Source organism: Achroia grisella, unplaced genomic scaffold, assembly GCF_030625045.1.
Source record: "Achroia grisella isolate CSIRO2021 unplaced genomic scaffold, CSIRO_AGI_Agris_v1 utg452, whole genome shotgun sequence".
Classification (NCBI taxonomy): domain Eukaryota; kingdom Metazoa; phylum Arthropoda; class Insecta; order Lepidoptera; family Pyralidae; genus Achroia; species Achroia grisella.
The window spans coordinates 1,008,150-1,030,872 of record NW_026712864.1 but is presented as its reverse complement, the minus strand read 5'-3'; the positions used below and the strand labels follow the sequence as shown (position 1 = coordinate 1,030,872).

Sequence of the window (22,723 nt, the reverse complement as noted above, 5' to 3'; positions counted from 1 at the left end):
TATATTTATGTATGTATATTGTTATTTTTTTATAGAAATGTATATTTTGCTTATCTTTATTATCTTTATATATCTTTTTTTGACATTTCTTATTTATATTAGTGCACCGCCAATAATCTTTCGCTGCACCACTCATGGTTGCCTGGTAAATAACGCGGCAAGATATTAAGTCCGCCACATGTACAAATTTTTTTGTGCATTAAAGTTAAATAAATAAAAAAAATACAATACTGTTTAATTAAAATGCGTATTTTATAGTGCTTTGATATGTATCAAAATAAGGTCAACAAAAAAGTCCGTGATGGTATATGTCTATCTCTTAAGGATAACCAACAATAACCATTTTTTATCTTTTACATTTTACGGGAATTTTTTTATCGTATGTTTCCCTTAAAATCATGTAAACTATGTTATTATGTCATAATCTAAAGAAATAATAATATTTTATAGTGAAATATCCACTATAAAATACCAAAAAGTAGCAATGTAATTCGTTACGCGCGAATCAGCTGTTATAAGGTCAAAGGTCGGTGCACCCCGCGTATTTGATAAATAGTGCTTCTCTGGATGTCTTTAAGAGAAAATGGCAGTATGTACGTGTATATGTACAAGTCCTTAAGTGTTAAGTTTTTCAAATGTACAATAAAGAATAAATATTTTTAAGTACAGTACTTACGTACATTAATATAATACCTACGTTTTACTTGTATCTATTGTTATCAAAATTAAATTATAAGTTCTTAACTTGACCACGACTATGTGACCCTCTCTTGGCGCCAAAACGAGTGAAAAAATGAACAGCATACGATGACGACGCAGTACCTATAGAGTGGAGCAACTGCTTATTCAGTTTTATTCAACTATTTAGTCCCTCCACCGTTACAATGAATGGAGGCGGATATTACAATGTATGTAGCATTGCGAATATAAAATATCTAGATTAGGTATAATAAATTCATAATTGATAGACCGTTACGGTATCAGAGCCAAAAAGTCTTCTTTCTTTATTTATGTACTGTTAGATGCGAAAGCGACTTTGTTTTATACTATACTATGTAATGATTGATATACCTAAAATAAATAAAATGTCTGAGGTTTGGACAAAAATTCAAAAGGTACTTTATTCTGAAAAAGTAATTTGAAAGTACCTATTTTGCATTTAGTATTTGAAATACAAAACACAAAACTATTTTTGTTTTTAGAGTGACATTTCTATGAATTCACTGTCGATAGCGAGCGGTGCGATGGAAAAAGATAACCGTTTATAAAAATATAATAAATAGCCCTGGACAATTAACACAGACTGATACTGAACTGATATAAATAGATATTTTTATTTTGTAAATACATATATAATATACATATAAAACACCCAGACCGATGAAAACAATCGATGACCGATGAGTACAAATGTTTGCACCGTGCGAGAAATCGAACCCGCGACCATCGGATGTAAAGCGGTGTGACCACCGAGGCAGTCGAAATATATAAATAATCTTATGAATTTAATTTATTCTAATTTGTTTGTGTGCGCGGGGTGCGGTGTACGGTGCTCCCCCTGCCTCCACCGTTGCTGGAGCTTGCATGTATGGAGCATTGCGAATATAAAATATCTAGATTAGTAAATTAATAAATTCATAATTGATAGACCGTTACGGTATCTATATATATTCGGATTAAAATAAGTATCGCAGTAAGGACGAGTATATAAAGTGATCAACATAATTAATTGATTTTTGAAATATATATACAGAGCCAAAAAGTCTTTGTGTATTAAAAAAATATCTAATTTGTTTGTGTGCGCGGGGTGCGGTGTACGGTGCTCCCCTCTGCAACGGTGGAGTTACTATGTATGGAGCATTGCGAATATAAAATATCTAGATTAGTAAATTAATAAATTCATAATTGATAGACCGTTACGGTATCTATATATATTCGGAGCCATTCAGTCACGAATTATTAGTAAAAAATGTGTCGAGTATATCGTACTATCGACGAATATATATGGCCACATTGCAAAATAGAATGCGACGTTGCCATACCGCCTGAGATATACGCGATAGGAGTCAAGTTATTCAGTGCAAAAGGTGGACTCAGCCAGTGTGTGGCTTGTGGCGTGATCAAAAAAGTGCCCAAAGAGGTGTTTATATATATATATATATATATATATTATAAACGCGAAAGTTTGTGAGTATGAATGGATGTTTGTTACTCTTTCACGCAAAAACGCACGGATTTTGATGAGACTTTACAGTAATATAGCTTATACACCAGAATAACATAGACTATAAATTTCACACTGGTGAAATCGTGGGCACAGCTAGTATTAATATAAGATTGTAGTCTATAAATGTAAAAATGTGAAATACTGACAAGATAGATCGGAGTAAAATTTTTGTATAGGAATAATCTATATTCTCTTCTGCTTTGTGTATTTAATATCAGAAATTACACTAACAAATCCGAGTAATACATGTAGTATTCTATGATTTCTATTTACGGTTTTTAATTCTAAAATATTTACATATCTTGATCTATGTTTAATGTGTACAATATGCGCGAATATTAAATTTAATTGCCTATCGGTTTAAATACGTTAAGATTTTTTGTTCATAGTCGCTATTTTACATAATTTCGTAACAGTGCATATAAAAATCTATTTAATTAAATCAGACTTTCTGTGAATACTTAATACAAAATGATTCTAGTAGTATTTTTAAGAACTGACATAGATGTTAACGGTTTACTATATACCTATATAACATCAAAATCACATATTATTATATAATACTTACCTAAAATAATTAGGGGATCCAATTCCTGACACATTCTTGGCCGATGTCATATCTAAGTATTACATTATCTTTTTAGGGGGGGGTCTGGCCTATTCTCACGTGCTTGGACCTGTAGCACTGTGACCTACGTTGATGTGCTCGCCCTTTGTAAGAGATTAAAAGAAATTCTTAGGAACGATCGTTTTTATCCATTTATAGTGTAAACTTTTCATATTTACTGTCTATACTATGTATATGTAGATAAAGATTTGAATTGCCCAATCACAATTATCATTAACATACTATTAATTCAACCATAATTCAATTTAACACTTCATCTGTGGGGAATTATCGTTGAAAATAAATGGTTAATTATTTTATTGCTTTGATACTATTTCCGATTTATCTCTCTTATTCAACTTTTACTTTTTTACTTCTTACCAGCATACATTAATGTTACTTTTTAGAATACTCGACTATTGTTTACAGATGATGTTTGTCATATATTAAGTCAGATTAGTAAATAGACATTTTTATCACTTTTTCTTTACATTACTAATTCAATTAATTGAAGATCTATATGTTGCGTGTATAATATTATACATATCTACGGTTATGTCAGATGGTATATAAAATAATATAAGTTTTTTTATACAAGCTTATTAAATTCGTTGTATCGGATATCCGTCGGGGTCTTTCGTCAATAATTGACATGCTACATAACGGTATACCCACTTATGATTTATGATTACTTAATAGTTGCTAAATTACTGTCAATGTATTGCATATAGTTTCTACACAGTTAATAAAAAGTGTTCAATGATTACTTGCTCAGCGGTACTTACTAAATAATTGGTCTAGACTATCAATTATTCTATAGCTATATATTTTGACATGTTTTTTAAACAGTATTGATATTTAAAGTGGTAGAGCATGATTTATGACTACGAGTGAGCGTGTCAGCATGTCTCGGCCTGCTCGGCATTAATGTTATCGCGTTTGCATGGTGTCGAGGTTCCAGAGACCTATCCTTCCTATCCCTTTCCGGCAATTCACATGCAATTACATTGGTATAGCGGGTGCATGAGCGACGGTAATCACCTACCATCAGGTGAGCCGCAATCTCACCTGCCCTTTATAATATAAAAAAAATGCAAACTATATATATATATATATATATATATATAACTCCATTTTTCGTATTATTCTATAGTATGCCGTAATCTATACATAATTCAAGAATTGTACAATGCAAAATATTAGGTAGATTATGACCTAATGTTCTATACAATACGTTCCTTGAACCTGTTTAAAATGCATAAAGTATCTAAAAATAATATATATAAAGAATCGACTAACTAATGAATATATAAACAATTATCAGTTATTACATCAATGATTAAGAATGCTTTTGGCATTATTTTATACAACAAATATATAAGAATATTAAAAGAACATACGAACATCTAAACACTGTAAAGAAAGACAATCAAAATAGATACAAAAATAAATGTGCAGAGAGTTTACAACACAACAGTTTATAAAACTAAATACGAGTACCTACGACTGTCCGATTAAGAAGAAGGTTACTGACCGTATGTTATTTAATAAAAAATATAAGTATAAATGACTAATAATAATTAATCTAGAAGAAAATCTGTACCGACGTACTGACTCGATAAATCGCTTCACGGCTTTGTAGAGCGTATTACATTATATAGAGCATGTCCATTGATCGATTCTACTGTATTATAAAATATTCCAATTTATTATTTTCTTTTCAAATCATGTAATTATCTTATAGATACATTCATATTTCTTGCTTTTATTAACCCTCGATACAAAAAAGGGGTGTTATAAGTTTGATGTGTCTGTGTATCTGTTTGGTTCTCTATGGGATTGTAACTCACGAGCATACAAATTTGGATGCTAGTTTTTTAAATCTAAAGTGTACATTTCTACAATTTTGAGGTCAATACCTTTTTTAATTAAGTAATATTTTTTGAGCTTATTATTTCTGTGGCACAAACGAACTATATTCTCTTTTATTCTTTATCTCTCTTATATTCAACTATCTAATATATTAAAAGAATACGATATATTATTATTACTATCGTACATTCTAACTTACTACTAACTAACCAATGTATAATCAAACTTGACAGATTGAAACAATATGCATCGTTCGTTATCTAAGTCACGCAATACCAATTTCGTTACGTCACATACATCCACCTATAATCTTTTACCCCTGGGGTCCAAACAGTATGTTTATTATCTAGAACTGTAATATATTAGCTACTTGCTTATTTAAGTAATGATTAACGTCAATCGTAACATCGCCTGTGGCTTATGGATATTTGTTTTGGGCTGAGATAACCTACATAAAGACAGGCTTAAAATTAACTATCTAGTTTGTAATCTGTAGTAGACACTAATAATAAAAAAAGTAATATTCAATTGCTTAAAATATCAAGTATAAAATAATATTAATGCTCTTAACTTTTCAACATGTAGGTAGTTGCAGCTTAACTTTTGACTAAAGAAGTGTTTTATATAATATTATGAGGATAATTAACATGGGTTCTTCTTTTAAATTACGCATTTTTTTACAAACTGTAATAAAGAAAGTTCTATCATCGATACCTCTAACAATGTACATTCATTTACCACCTAGTGAAGGTCTTTGAGAGTCTACACTTAACAGTCAGAAAGCAATCTATTAAGAAAGAAAACGAATGCTTTTGGTCTCAGTATTAATATTATATACCTTTTTTTTTAATTTGTTTATTTTACATGATGTGCGAATAAATAAATGAAATACAAATTTTACCTATATATTGGGTTAGGTAATTATATATTATCTCGTAGTCATGAAAAAAATTGAAAATATATAACAATACCTTCTACAGTATAATGATTTTGACTGAACACAGATTTAATCTGATGAGTGTTTAATTTAGATGTGTGTATTATTATTTATACTACAAACTTATACTAAAAATCAATATTTTTATACAAAATCTGTTAAGAATTTAGTACCAACATGTGCCAAGTCAAATTCACCAAATCTCAGTCATACATTTCTAACAATGGATATTATATAAGACGTGTAAATTTATAATAACAACGATTGTTACTGTAATTATGTCATTACACACCTAACAATTATAATGAACTCAATACATATTTAATATTTTCTTTGACAAGTTTATTGTTTCTAAATTTGATTAACATTCATAATTAATGAACGTTGTAGATTTTTATTTTCATTTAACAACATTAATTATGAAATATAATTTATTGCTTGTTGGAAATTAGATAACATAAATGATTATTCAAGTTATTGTGTGTAGGTGTTATTTTTAGAGAAATGTTTGCTTCAATATTCTTTGGTAATTTTAATATAGAAACTTCGATATTAAATTTTAAATAAATACATGTACAAAAAAATCGAACCAATTCTTACTAAATTTGTCTGGAGCCAACGAAAAAGGATTTCGTTTACTTAAGTATTCGTTTACTCAGCACTCAGGCTTGCATTGCTCAAATTGTTTGCAATTACTGAATTAAGTCATTTGAAAGCATTCGCATAAGGTTATTTACATAATTACATTAAGATACATGACAAATATGAAGTGCCTGCTAAAAGGGAAGAGCCCTTACAGAATATAGCAAAAGATTCAGTCAAAATGAGAAGGATAAAGCTCTACATAATACATTTATTTAAACTTTTCAAAAAAACAGTGTATACAGTTATTTGTTTAAATTTCATGATTAATAAAACGTTAGAAAACAGTGTATACAGTTATTTGTTTAAATTTCATGATTAATAAAACGCAACCATAACGTTTTATTAATCATGAAATTTAAACAAATAACTGTATACACTGTTTTCTTGAAAAGTTTAAATATACTGTTACTCATAATATTATGGTATATTAAGGATGAATAAAAATTATAAAAATGCGTAAGCAGATATTATCTGTATCCGTATTGTTATATTGTGCACCTTGTACTACTGTAAGTTTTATCTTAGTCGTGCCTATGTCGAATGTTTTTTAGAATCAGTCATGCAGTCACATAGGGTGATTGATTGATTGATTGATGAATATACAATTTGGAATATTAGGCTTGTACAGGGTACATTTATTGTAAGTAAGTACAAAAAATTCGTCAAAAACTATGAGAACCAACTAAACGGTCCCACCGCATGAAACAGATTGGGAATAAATGATTTAATTGAAAAATATTCAACATTATGTTTTATGATAATTTGAATTTAAATTCCATCAATTTCAATGGTGAATAAAAAATATAATGACGGTAATAACAGATATCGCGTGTAATAGTAGAGTTCTTCTTCGCATTGTCAACTGAACTGCTTCATACAATAGGCCATTAAAAAGTAGTACTTCTTCAACAAGCAACAAAACTGTCAACTATCTTTAGTGTTTTGTCATTTAATGTAATTAGAAAATATCCATGCATATTTTAAGCATTAATTATGATTATGTGAAATTACAAAGACATATTACTTATGTTTTGTAATAATATACTAACTAGGAACTAATATAATGATTTTATTGTATGTATGTACATGAAAAGGAATTTTATATATTAAAACTGTTAATAACAAATAGAAGATAGGCAATTTTTAAACTTGCGATCGTCTAATAACATATGTTACGTTTATTGACTAAAAAATATTAAACCAAGACATTATACAATAGAAAATCTGTCATTGAAATAAACTTAAAATCTACAGTTTTTAATAGTCATAGTTTTTTTAAATCTACCGGTCATTCGCAAAGCTGTCTCATCACAAGAAAAACGGACAAGAAACTTGCGTATTACTGTTTTATAGAATCATTGTAATCAATCATTTTAAAGTAGAAATGTGTGAATACAAACTAACAACTAGCACTAATTTCTTAAGGTCAACATATTCAATCGTAGTGATTAGAGCAAACCAGCCCCTACAAGCAGCACTTGTTCACGAGTATGACGGATGAGCCAGCCATAACTGCGCTGATGAATAATGTTATGTAATTTTGATACTTTGATATTATTATTTAAATTGTAATTATTTTCAAACTACATAATCTGATACTATTATAATATTTTAAATATGCTGTTGGCATAAGCGTCTATATCCATCGTGTGGTCCTTCAACTTTATTGTAAATTCTAAGTAGGTAAAACAATATCAGTAATTGCACATTTTCTCTTGCATAACTTTTTAATTCTCGTTAATAGAATCTCGGCAAAGTAACTGAATATACTGGCAATTAAAACCATTCTGTACGTAGGTGCATCATTAAGTCTTGTATAAAACACTATTTATTACTATTAGCTTTTAATGATCCTTGTAGATATGTCATTAATCTTAATTGTAGTAAGTATTCTTACCTCTACTTTTTCCGTTACTTTATGCAATCGGTCAGGAAATGCAGACATGGCGGTAAACACCCACCTTAAAGCTTTATTTACATTTTTGAAAATAATTGTAATGTAACAGTTTTTTTACATAATTTTGAGATCCAAATTTAATAATAGGGGCATGTAGTTATTTATCATTACAACTTTCACGTAATAAGGTACAAAAATGAAAGTAAAGTGCATTTTTATAGTCTTCAATTTTGTTTTTATTTGTTATATGTAGGTACTTATTCCTAAGTATTCAGTTACCTATAGCAATTGTGATTATTATTTGTTAACATTGTCCATCACAAATTAGACGTAATTAAGTTGATAGTCATAGAGTTATCGGTATTTGAACTTTATCTTAAACTTCTTTTTATTACAGGTAATGTGAAACGAGATCACCAAATGGATGTCCATTAAATAGATGTCCATTAAATAATTTGATCACCATTAATATAATAATAACCTTTTTAGATATAGGCTCTATTTTTTTTGTGGATGACAATGGAATGGTGCTCCCGCCTGCGCTAACAGTTTACGCTGGCGGGGCACCAGCGGAGGATGATAAGATGAGCACGAGGTCAGGTCAGTTAGCCCATCGTGACAAATTCACCAGGAATTTAACACGATGGTTTCCAGGGGGAACCGCGTGGAGGTCGACCTGACAAGGTACATTGCTAGCAATGGGGTTATCAATCCACATTACTAACAATCCACTTCCCCCCAAACGGCCCTATTAGATAGGTATCTATCGTAATTTTTCCGCCTGATAATTCATACTCCTATTTGTACTTATCACACGACAGCGTCTGCACAAAGTTTCATCTCCTATTTCACCAACACACCCTTCCAAATTATTTTTTGAGATTAAAGGTAACCTATGTGCGTTGTCGTGATGTAGGCTACCTTCATATTAAATTTAATTATAATTCGTTCGTCAAGTACGTTTAGCTGGGGAAAGGTATCAAATAGAGAGGTAAACAGACATACAGACATACTTGTGCATTTATACAACGATCTCGATTTAACCGAACTAACGATAATAGAAACTACACTTGGCAGTCACCTCAGTGGGACGTTTAATGCCGATTTTATTAATGAGCCTAGTTCTATAAATGGTGTATTATTGTCACCGGCTAACTCAAAGGAATCTCAGTGATGTAAGTCATTAGTTGTAACCATTAATTATTTTAATCGCCGTTTATATTCGACTTGCGCAAGTGCTTTCGCTGGCGGCCAAAAATATAATGCAACCATTGTTGTTCAGTGTGAATGAAGCTTTGTAGGAGGTAACAAATAGTTCAACTTTGGCGCACTTTCAAGCGATTAATAGTCGATTCCGATTGGTTGTGTAATTAACGTAATCCAGTTTAATTCATATCTAGAATAGATTTATCTTATCCGATGTTGTTCGTACCGGAAGGTAATTGATTAATTGTGGTTCCTGAAAGCAGAGTAAGAACAAATCGCTATTGTCTTTTGATTACATAATATAGAATCTATTACAGATATTTGATTTAATTTAGATGCAAAGTAGAGTCTAAGAACATTATTGTCATTCCAAAGGAATGACAAGCTGTTTACTCTGGAATACCGGTTCTTATAATAAGGTTATTTTTAGTGACTGCTACCAAATTGTATACCAGTTTTAGTAGCTAAAAAAACATGACGGATCTTCTAAGGTCTATAGTCACGTTCTTACCTTTGGTTATTGTGAATTGTTTTTAAATACTTGTGAATAATCAGCAACTATTTCAATAAACTTCAAGCGTAATAAACAAATAATAGGAACATTTTTTTATCTAATATATTAAATTCCGAAACGGCTTGACTGATTTTGTTGAAATTTTATATGTATATTTAGAAGGTCTGAGAATATTAATAATTTAAATAAGAATCAATAATATTTTTTTCTACATTTTTTTTATTATGAAAATACATACAGCTTTATCTTTTCACTCTTCCGCCACCGACCCCTATTTTTTAATAGCGATTTTAATTTATATAGCAAAACAACATTTGCGGGGTCTGCTGTCATTTTTATCATTTGAGATTAATTGGAAAAATTCTGTTGTTACATTTCTAGATCAAACTTCTAGCTAAAATAAATTTAAGTAGAAATATCGCTGGCCTCGGTGATCTAGTGTAGCACATCGCCATAATTCAGTTGATTCGGGTTCGATTCCACGGACGATATCAACATTTGTAGTCATGAATATGATTGTTTCTATCTTAATTTTGTGTCTTATTATATTATGTGTGTGTCGATGTATATAATGTATATATGTACAAAAAAAATGTGTTTTAATATTTCTATCAGTTGTCTACAATCCGTAATATAGGGCTAGGACTGGATGCCGTGTGAACAGATCTGTTATTTAATAATTATTGTATACCAACTTCAAAAGTAAATTCTTTCAAACATCTAGTGCCCTCTATATATTTACATAAAATTAATCAATCCTGCGAATGATTTATTTTGTATAAATACATTTGATAAACGTTAAATGACATCATCATTGGTAGTGCGGTTAGTAAATATTAACTTGTATTGTATATATCTAAAGGAATACTATGCATGTTATTTAAATTTGACATTTGAATTAACGTGTATGTTTCTTATGTCAAACATAATTTATTGTGAATAATTATACCTACCTAATCTCTGCTACACCATTGAAACAAATAATAACGTAATATGTATTACCATTTTAGTATTTACTACTTACTTGATATTGATAACTCAACATTATCTCTCGTACTCCTTAACAATCCCGACTAACTTTTTACGGGGGATTACGAAATGATATATTTACTCTTTGCCAATGTTGTACTAACAGGGCATAAGTGGAGTGCTTCTAAATTAGGCTATAGGCTAGCAATTGCAATTGACTAACCATTACTAAGAACAAAAATAACTAACCTGCCTATGCATCAGAATTGAGTATACTTCCAATTTACGTAGCGCATTTAAATGCTATATGGAAATTGCACGAATCATGTTGGAGAATTTTACTTTTTTAACTGGTAGGTACAACTTTTTTAAATATATATATGTAGATTATACACATATTTTAAAATTTAGTAAATAAATAGACATATAGATAATTTTTATTTATTTTTACAAAAGCAAACGTAATTTTATTTGAGAAAGCCTAACCTGATATAGTTTAATATTTAATACTTCGTACGAACATATTGCAAAGATAAAATAAACAGGACCAACTATTTAACTTATATAGTACACATATAATTTAGTTATTTATTATTTTATTTATTGTGTTTTATTTTATTTATACTAATTATATTAAAAAGTTATGAAATACTGTGTTAACTGTAAAATATACTCAGAATTAATATGACAAATAATTGACTGAATCTAAAGTCTTACATAACATAACACAGCATTTTTTAAATATTACCATTTACTTCCATCACCAATAAAAAAAAAGATTATTGGCTTGATATAGTGCTTATTGTTAGCTTGATTAGAAAAAAATATGATAACAAAATTCAGTCTAGATTTGGCGTAAAAAGTGTGGTTCAATAACGTCCGCTTAAACATATTTCAAAAACGCACATTGTAATGATTAGACAACTCATATTGTAATATATATATATATATATATTTAAGAGAGTTTTTTACTATTTTCGTTTGTTAAATATACAAAATAAATCTTAAAATTATTTCATGGACTACTTGGGTTTACCGTAATATTGAAATCTATTAGAATTACCTTATGTGCATTTCTGTAGGATTATTACACAAATAATTGTATGTAATTTTTGTATCCATTGTTATAATATCAAAAACTAGTACATATATTGTAACTAAAATTCAAAACGCCTGCAATTATCTTAGTTGCAATCAGCTGCACGTCGTGTAAACTCGCGTATATTTTGTAAGTTAAAATTATATTTTTTCATTTCATTAAGTTATAGCTTTTTATGTTTACTTATATTACGGATTATACTTATTATTTTGTGAAATGTGTTTGTTGCTTTGTGATCCGATTTACTACTTTACTTCTTTTCATTAATACAGTTTACTTTGAGAAGTTCATGCTAATTTTGATAAACCATGAGACGGTTTTATTCAAATAAAAATTTACAATATACATATATAATTGTAGCAAGTACTCCACCAACAAGACCTTGGATCTTAAATTATGAATGAATGAGTATATAATTATCGTAATAATTAATTTACAGTATATAGTGGCGTATTTAAACTGTGACTGTTAAAAATGTATTAAATAAAACTGTAACATCTATAATCTTATAAATGAAACAATGATAATTAAACTACTTACTATACATCGTCAAATTAAATAAAAATAATGTTTTTTGATAATAAAATAATGTTAAATCAGTTATTTTGTCCATTAATTAAGATAAAACTCATTTTAAATACCTACAACTAGATTCATTGTTATCTGCTCTGATGCAACTAGGTACGTCATTTGTAACCTTCCATTGACTCATGCCATCTTATTCACTGAGAAATGGCGTCTGTTTGTCGCTAAGGGGCGTCGATATCGACATGTCCATGCCGTCTGGTCTGCGCGCATGCGTCCTAAAAAACAAAACTATGTACACCGCAAGGGACGCATGTGCGGCGCTATTGTGAGACTACAGACGGCTGACCCGCGAAGTTGCGACACACGGCTCCTCTTTCCGCGGCACTGTCGCATAATTGATTGTCCATTCGATACTGACATTGAACAGACGACGTACGGCGGTCGACCGGTTGATTACAGCCAGTTATTAGCTTACGACTAGTGTGTCCACGCGTTTCCGTGCCATCGTGTGAAATTTATATCAGCTGAGAGCTGCCTCTACCCACACCCAGTGCGCGTGATGCTGGAACCCTTTGAGAGGTGTGACATTGTGTCCTAAGTGATGTGTTGTAGTGAGCGTTGTGCCCGTGGAATATAATCATGGATGTAGCAAAAGAAAAGTCGGGACTCGAGGAATTCGAAGAGGATGATGTAGCGACGCGTCGTTGTATGCTAGATGGTTAGTTTAATTATAATCTACTTATAATTTAGTTACACCACCTATAGGGAACATATTAATTAGGCAATAGTTATTAAAATAACTGTCAAGAATATATCCGGTTTAGATGTGACGCATTCAGCCACTTCGAAGGCTGCAGGTATAAACTTGGCAAGAATTATTGATTATGTGTACAGATGTTGTTTACATATTATTATGACTTCGTTTTTTATGTTTACAAACCTTCAATTGAATAGATAGTTTGTAAATTATTATATAGTTACTTTAGTTGCTGGCGAAAATGTTGCTTTTTATTAGAAGTTGCCGAATCCTGCGACGTAGGTATGGTGCAAAGATAAAATTTGTATCCGCATGATCAGATACCTTAATACTGCAGCTATTAATATTTAAATAAGTATTGATAAAAATAATAATGTTGATAGATATCAAGACTGCAGATAAGACGCTACGTAGTCATACTTCATCGCTAGAAAGAAACTTCATAATTTTCAAGTTCTGTTTCTCTGTCTCTCACTACATGACAATCTCATACCATTCTGTAGTAAGAAACAATATACTAATATAAAAATGTTTACATAATACTCGTATCTGCAAATTACGTGGGTATGTACAAAATATTCTAAAACTTTGTCTCAAAAACGAGGGTCAATACACCAGCCTTGCAAACCATTAATAGCGATGCTAAAACAAGTAGAGGTATTCATAATTATCACTTACATCAGGTAACTCGTCAGCTCATTATATCATTCCCAATATTTCTTATATTTTATTTAATAGATAAAACTCGCAACTATTTTCCTATATTGATGAAGCAAATTATGAAATGCAACAAACAAACATTCATATGATAATTACGCCTTTAAATATAATATTTAAGGAGATATTCATAGACAATAACCAAAAAATATTAACAAATAATTTAGTATAGAGTACCTATACCTATATTTTTAATGTAACAATTGTATAATATGACCATTGTTTATTGCCAAAATCACTTCATTGTTGTTCATATTGCTATATTACATTATTGCTTAGTGGGTAATCAATGCTACTTTCTACTAAAAGACATTATTTAATACTTAAATTGATAACAAATAGTTATGACTAACCACGTAATCGGCTTTAATAAAGACACTTTACATCCGTATTGGTTTAGGATAAAACGCTATTAAGAAATATCTTTGCTATTTGACAAGAACTCAGAATACCTAATATTTAAAATTTTACAGAAACTTGACACCAACAGTAGACAGACAGCAATTCTTTTTGGCAATCATTGTTGCGTCGATGGCGTGTGGCGTCATAGCGTGCCGCCGCGACCGTTCACCCTGACTTCCCAATCCCCCAACAACTTTATAGGGCTTTAAAATCAATACAGCCCCTAACCGGTTTAGACATAATGAATTCACTTTCAACTTTTGCAATCTGTTTCCAGTCCAAGTTCAAACTTTTAATTATTGAAGTTTTATTAATTTTGAACTATTGTGTAATTTGTCAAGCAAATACCTACCTTGTTATTATGGAAAAGAATTATCGCTGAAGCCAAGTAAGTCTACAAATACAGGTTTACATTGAGGATTAGTTGTGATCATATACTTATATGAGCCGATATGCTTATATCTATTGTTGGAGAAATGTTTACATACAAAACCAATTTATAAAGAAAATAACATTGGAAGAATATCTTAAATTGGAAATTAATGGAAAAATATATGCAACCTTTTTACTACTATATATTCATTATTAATTTATAGGAAAGGAACTTATTACTATTATTTCTGATCTATCATTTTAATTGGCGCGAAAATACAAATCTTTTATAAGTATAACAGAACAAAATAATATTATTATTATTTTATCTAACTATTTACATCAAATCTATAACATAAATAAAAGGATATAAACATTTCTACTAATTTCCTAATAATTTGCTGTTACTGTTCTATTGTTTGTGTCATTCATTATCAAATACGTAATTGAATTAATCGTGGTTTATCTAATTATAAAATTAGATAAACTACGATCACCATTATCATACGGGTAATAAATTGTAGACACAAATATATCCGGGATCCGATTTAATACACATACATTATGCAGTTACCGTATATGTATGTTATCTATCAATCATACAGGAACATACATATGTATATGTCATATTTATTATATAACTGAATAAAAGGATGGGTCTATCATTCCAATGAATACGGGTACGAATTCCATAAAACAATACCTACACAAATAATTATAGTGTAAATTTTATCCTAGTCCTATCCTAGTCCTATCCTGGCAGTGATATTTATACATCCCATCCTCTGTTACTTCTTGTAAATTCCCATAAAAAAATTCTTCAACTTCTCATACCCGACTAGTCAGTAATGGCACAAATACATAGTCATGGGAAATAGGGCCTCAGTTTAAGAAATGTAAGTCTATTAGACCATCATTAGATCGATGAACCACAGGGTTACCTCAAGAAACCTTCGTTAAGTCCTCATGTTAAAAGCATAGACTTTGTGCGTATTCACTCCTGGATATAGATCCAGGAGTGAATACGCACAAATACGTCTAGGCTTAGATGATAACCTTACGTATACGTATCAGATTGCAGTTATGTCGTGGTTTATTATTGCATAAAGCGTGTATAGGCTACCCTACGTGTTTTATTTATTTGAAACATTAAAATCGATGCATAACATGACACCTTAATTGTAATATCATTAGAATATTTTAACATTCGAGCTAATGTGGATACGGGTTATTCACTTTAGTGCGCGTAACTCCGTGTAATGCATAATACCTATATTGCATGTGATTGCACGCTAGTTTTTGTTTTCATACGTAAGTTTTTAATAGTGTGTAGTAATTATTATGTAATCTATTGTAGTGGGCATATTGTAGAACTGAAAGCGGTGACAGCTTTGTTAGAGACACTTATCCATCACAAATTTAAACCTTAAAAAAAAATTTAAAAGTAGGTATAAAGTTAATGAGTGTATATTAACTTTATACTGTTGGTATAGATACGGTCCTTTCTGAAGTTTGTTAAAAAAATATATCAGTACCTTCGTGCTGTCCTGTGCATGGCCATCACCCAGAAGCCTAAGGACTGACCATCTAACTCTATGGAATCTAAATTACAAAAACGTCAAACGGATGCTTATATTCAAATGTTTGCATTAAAATTAATATACACAAATAAATATACAATCAAAGATTCGCCATCGTTTTGGAGTCGATAAAAAACTAAACTTTAAATGTGATTGAATTAGTAGATATGGGTCTAATAGCTACGAGAGTAAATCCTGCTGACGGGAAAAATTATGAACAAACTAGCAAGGTTTTAGCAGAGGAGAAATATTCAAAACAGAACCGCCCACCTTTAAACCTAAACCTAACCTATCCATTAAACTAAACCACGAACATCAAATTCACAGAAAGGTATTTCTACAGAGGTACAATAATTTCTTTAGAGTAAGTCATGAATTAAAAAGAACACTGCCACATGTTCGTTGTTCATACCTATATTAAACTTGCACCTTTAACTTGAGTGCACCAAAGCGGATTACTTGTTCACCGTCCTTGAACCGATGAGTCTGTCATACTCGGCGTATAGCGTACGTTGGCACTGGTTATTTATCATTAATTATCGTTTCCTGCTTTACAGATGAAATACATATTTATCTAGTAATATAAGTGACAATAATAGTTTTACCAGATGATTGGTTCTTGATTCTCTCCAAATTTTGCCTAATCAATACACAAAAGTTCAGATTTTGAAGAAAAAGCCCACAATGGACAAATAATAAACTATATTGAGAATGAGCATTCTCAAAATAATTATGCTTTTCTTTTTTTCGGTTTGCCAAGTTGTGGTCTTTTTAGACCAAAGTTCAAGACAACAAGTGTTGTAAAATTTTTTGCAAGCTTATGTTCTTGACTTTTGTTTTTTAGTCAAGAACATAAGTCTGCAAGTAGCTCTCCTCCCGTCAGGTCGTTCCGAAAACAATGCTAATAATTAACCTCTTCTAAGTAAGGTTAATATTGTGCATAATATTACATAATTATTGAAAGAAAAGATGTTGCATGAATTGGTTTCTACTATACCGGCTTAGTACCTACTAGCCGTACAATATCGTCACGAATCGACGTCACGATGTCTCTGACAAAAACCAATAAAATGATGTCAACATGATAATTTATTCAATTAGCAAAGAAAAGTTTAAAGTCATTCAATTAGCACTTAATAACTATGGTACTTAGTTGTTGTAAAACATGGTATTACCAACATTACAAATGTGGTGTGTTACACGCCACATTACTAAATCAGATATTGAGCCTCAAAATTCTATACTTCTCATTTAAAATCGACAGATTTATTAATTTCTGAAATTGTTCTCTTCTGACAGGTTTTGTTTCTGACAAGTCTCATAATATCTTGTAACAACTACGGTGTGAATAGCTATAAAAGTACAAAGGTCCGTGTTAATCGTCTGTTTTCATTTTATATCTGTATGTATGTTAAAACCGTATTCATTGTAATTACATTCTTATTGTATTTAACTTAGATGTGATATTTGCTCAGACTTTGCATTTTGCAGTTAACCATTACTAAATTGATGATTACAGCCGTTTAAATGGAGTTTAATTTACGAAGCCGTAACTTGTCCTATTTAAGCGTTCATTGCAATAAAGTAAGGAAAATTAGCAACAGAATTTCTGATTATTTCGTGAAAAATACTGACAATAAACAATAATATCTACTATCATTTACCTATGTACCTACTGAAGTGATATAAGTTCAGCTCATAAAGTATGTGTGTATATCAATTACACTTACCAATTCTGATCTTCATTATCTTATATCTAAACTCCTTTTAATTTGTAGACCACCAGGTGATATACGATTTTTTTGCATTACTATTTAGATGTCAAAATGAAAGCAAAATGGTATATTTTTATTCATCTATACCACAGATTACTGGAAACATATAGTTATGTAAAACCAATCTATACTGACTTATACAATGGGGAAAAAGCACTTACGATCCCTATCCATTTTAACTTCTGCAGTCTAGCATTGATTAATACTGTATGATTAGTCCCAATGAATTATTGAAGAGAAGCACGAAGTCTTCAGCACGCGGCCTTGTGGCCTGTATTGTAGCACATGGCTGTAAATCAATAAACAGCTTACACATAAGGGAACATATGTTTAGTTTTGTTAGTAGGTCAGAATTACATATTTACACCACTACAGTACATGGGTACTAAAAATAATTTATAGTAAAAATTTGATACGTTAATATGTAAACACCTAATGAAAACAATAAGGGTATTCTAAGTAGTTGAATACTGTACATAATCTAGAAAATATCTACCTTTAGTTGAAGCTATTTAGTGCATACGAGGTTTAAAATCAATGTAAATATTGTAACGTGCTTTATGAAATTTGTACCCGAATAATTTTCGTAAAGTCAGTTCACTAAAGGCGAGGCAGTAAAATAATCTACTTTCTAAAACAAATTGATTCTACTTTCAACAAATTACGCAGACGCCGACTGCGGCACTTCTAGCACTTGCGCGTGCGCAGCGAAACACGATGAGCTGACATTTGCAATGTGACCGCAACAACAATATTGCCGTGCTTCCTGGTTTTGGTCTGCAAAATGGAGGACCATTAAGGCGTTACACAATGGGAACTAGATACCTATCTAATTTGGAAATATTAACGCATATTTAATGCACTGATATTTTCTATTAGAATAATAATAACATCTTTTAGATCTTATCCAAATCGTTAAACATAAAACGTAAGCAACATTATTTTTATAATTAGCTTTTTTAAACAAGTTTTCTAACTAAACTTTGACTGATAAGATAAATCAAGGTCACACTTTCAGGATGTTCTTTTTGTAAAATATGATGTGTCATCAAAAGTTGTCATTCGACTATGACATACAGACTAAGCATCTCCTCATTATATTAATTGATGTTAACTTTCTTTCGAAAATCAAATAACTATACTCATTAAGTAAGTGTCTATTAAGTTGTTTGTGTATGTGGATACTTCTGCATGTCAATAAAATCTACTTCGATAGGATAATATTATCGATTTAGGTCACTGGGTAATTAATATCAGTATTACATATTTTATTGAAACCGCATATCTAATAACTCACATATGTGTCTCATATTTTATACCTACTGGTAGAAGCTCGGTTAACAGATAATAAACATATGAATGTTTATTATCTGTTTGAAATTTGAATTGTCCTGTGAAAATTTTTGACTTATATAATGATATATAAGTCAAAAACTTTCACAGGACAATAGCTAAAATAAATGTTTATATTTATATCTAAACATATAGTGCACACATGACTGTAAATAAATAAATTTATTATAAAATATAAATAAAGAAAATCTACTTTAGCTCCCTGTTCTAAGGACAAGTCATATCAATTGCGTTTGACGTTTCTATATCTAAAGATGTCTTTAACCATATTCAATGACAAATAAATATTTTATAAGAGTAACACCTCAGAGACTGATATTAAAATTTATTTAAGTGAATCTCTGTTCGGTGTTAGTAACTAACCAATTATTATTTACGCCATTCGGAGTCTTGTCACAGATATAACTGTGCCATTGTACTATTTCGAAATGACTGCGATTATAAAAAAAACAGGTAGGTACGTATGTACGTATATTTTGAAATATATTTATGTAATAGTAGTAATATTCTGCAAATATACCCATACGGATGAGTCAATTGAGACGGTTTTATTGTAATTTAATTTTATAGTATTATTACAAAGTATAAAGCAATGTAACGTCCACTTATGTAAATGATTGTTTATTTAACTAAGTAGTTCGTGTTGTTATCATACTACTAATTCATTTAAAAATATCTGTACTAACAATGACACATCATGAGACGCTTGCGCCATTAGGTGGCACAGAAAGATATACTGTAATATCCATAGTATTGTTTACACTTACAGCCGACAGTTATTATTCCATATGTGTTGTATTAACTACAAATACACCCAACTACTGTATAGTTACACAACATGCAAAATATGTTTAGAAATGGGTGTACGAAGCTTCTGGGCCAGAGAGGGGCAACTCAGATTTTTATGCACGACGTGCCGAGGTTCGAACCCCTAGCTGAGCCCACAGATTGAAATTGTCAGTCGAGCCGATCCGTAAGTCTTTACGCTGATTAGATAGAGTTCCTTTTACACCCCTCCCCCCCTTTTCGGCCTTATCAAACTTTCAAAGTTAATCAAGTTACGGTCGGGCATTAGAATAGATAGAAAAAAATCAGTTTTCGTCCATGACAACCGGGTTTTTTGCCCATCGTATCTTTGTCTGCCTTACTATCCATAGTCCGTTATATAATTATCTCAATTATATAACTAACTAAGGGGCAGGGGTGAAGCTGACTTATAATCCCTCCCCTACGGGTACGCCCCTGTTTATATGTACATTCATATAAAATGTAATGTTCTATTGTTCGCATGTTCAGGATCCATTAATTGACCTACATTAAAAGCACCATATGATCTCTGTCTATCTCATATATTATGGGTACCTACATATAACAACACTATTACTAGCGTAGTGTAATTTAGGTCCATCTCGTTTAGTCACAGAAGCATAATTGGTCATTTATTGCCGCTCTCAGAGACGTCCAATGGTTACTTAAGCAGTTCCCTAGTCAAATGTCCTAGTTTCAAAATATGTAGTATAGTTATGAATAATAATCTAACCACTATATACATACATACGTACAACATCTTGATTGAAACCTATGTACTATATACATATATTCAAAATATGTAATATAGTTATGAATAATAATCTAACCACTATATACATACATACAACATCTTGATTGAAACCTATGTACTATGTCTCACCAATGGACTGTGAACATGAACTTTAATAAGTATATGCCTACGTGAATAAGATGCGGTCATTGGAAAATTTAGTTTATTTGTAAATAGAAACAAAACTAAGTCGCTGACCCTATGATCAGGCTCTACATTCTATAGAAATGGCCACTGTAAGGAATTATAACAAATAACCATATAGATAGTTAAATAAGGGATACGTAACTGAAACTGTTTGCCTCATTCTTTTATTATTATTCATACTATATATAAATATAATGTTACTTGGAGTGTATATAATTTATAGATATTTATAGCCTCTACTAATATTACCAAAAAATCAAGAAAATAAATAATTGATTAATATATATTATCTAGAAATTTTGTAATATGAAGCTACATTAAAGATTTGTATCGTCTACGAAGCTAGTTTTAGATGTTGCATCATAAATTGCTAATGAGTAGGTAATTCATGATCTTTATTAAAACGTAAATTTATGTACACTTCTATTTGAACAACTATTTTTTGTATTCTTGATGGCTTGAACAAATATCACATATTATGACAATAATAGAAGCTAAAATTAACATCATATTATCGACACTGAGTAGGTATATGTCACTTCCAAAATTACGTCATTTTAAATAATATGTGAAAAATATAATCTGTGATTAAGTATGTTGTTCCTAGTCTTCGTTTAGTATACTATTGTATGTACTTTGACATATAAAAATACGAATCACAAATATATGTATACATATTAGGTAATAAGATAATGATGATGTTACATATTTTGATCAAGAACTCGATACCCTCATGCTATGTTCACCATGAGATCATAACAGAGTTCAATTCCATAGCTGTTTCAATAGGCACGGTTAGACATGACAACGCATGGGTGTGTCTGGTGTCTGTGATGCTATTCATCTATTTAGGCCGTTACCACTTAACATTAGGTGGCCCATCAGCATATTTGCTAGTCCAAATATAAAAACACTATCAATAATTTTAGGAACAAAATTAGTAGGTATATCAAATTCTTCTATGCTATACAAAAGCATGGAATTCGAGCTTTTTATCTACTGCAAAACGTGACTCATTGAGAAATCATGTGAACATATGAGAAATTTAAAGAAATTTATATTTTCAATGTAGGTATGTTTACAGAGAAAGACTTTGTATAAAATAGTATATCTATATATTTTATTTTTTCGATTTATATTATATAAAATCCCCATAATTAGAATAATGGGATGAAGACGAGGTAACGAAGATGATGAATTTAATTATGAAATTAATTTGATATGACATTGAAAATAACATTATAAGATTTTTTACTTGTTAACCGCAATTAGACAGCGAGGAATATTAGTAGATAATAATAATAGGCCAGGACGATTCACACAATATAAACTAGTTCCAAACTAAGTAGAGCTTGTACTATGGATACCACATATCTGATGGAAATACTTATGTTTTATTTCGATTTTTTTACGTAATATATATATGTTAGGTATATACATAGAAAATACGCAATCCAATCGAAACAATCTGTTACTACTAATAACATGCTTAAGAATACAAATGTTGTATCGTCTGAGA

The 22,723-nt window shown here is 30.5% G+C and overlaps 1 protein-coding gene across 2 annotated transcripts in view; it reads left to right on the top strand.

The window, feature by feature from the left end:
• The window catches only part of LOC131845119 (cerebellar degeneration-related protein 2), an 87,122-nt gene that overhangs the window by 46,214 nt on the left and 18,185 nt on the right, over positions 1-22,723 (top strand). Inside the window, exon 1 of one of the 2 annotated variants that reach the window (XM_059194156.1) lies at positions 12,847-13,219. The exons of the other annotated variant lie outside the window; for it this stretch is intronic. Coding sequence (XP_059050139.1) covers positions 13,141-13,219 — 79 coding nt within the window. The 5' untranslated portion in view covers positions 12,847-13,140. Of the gene's footprint in view, positions 1-12,846; positions 13,220-22,723 lie in introns of those variants that run through there. 2 annotated transcript variants of the gene reach the window in all.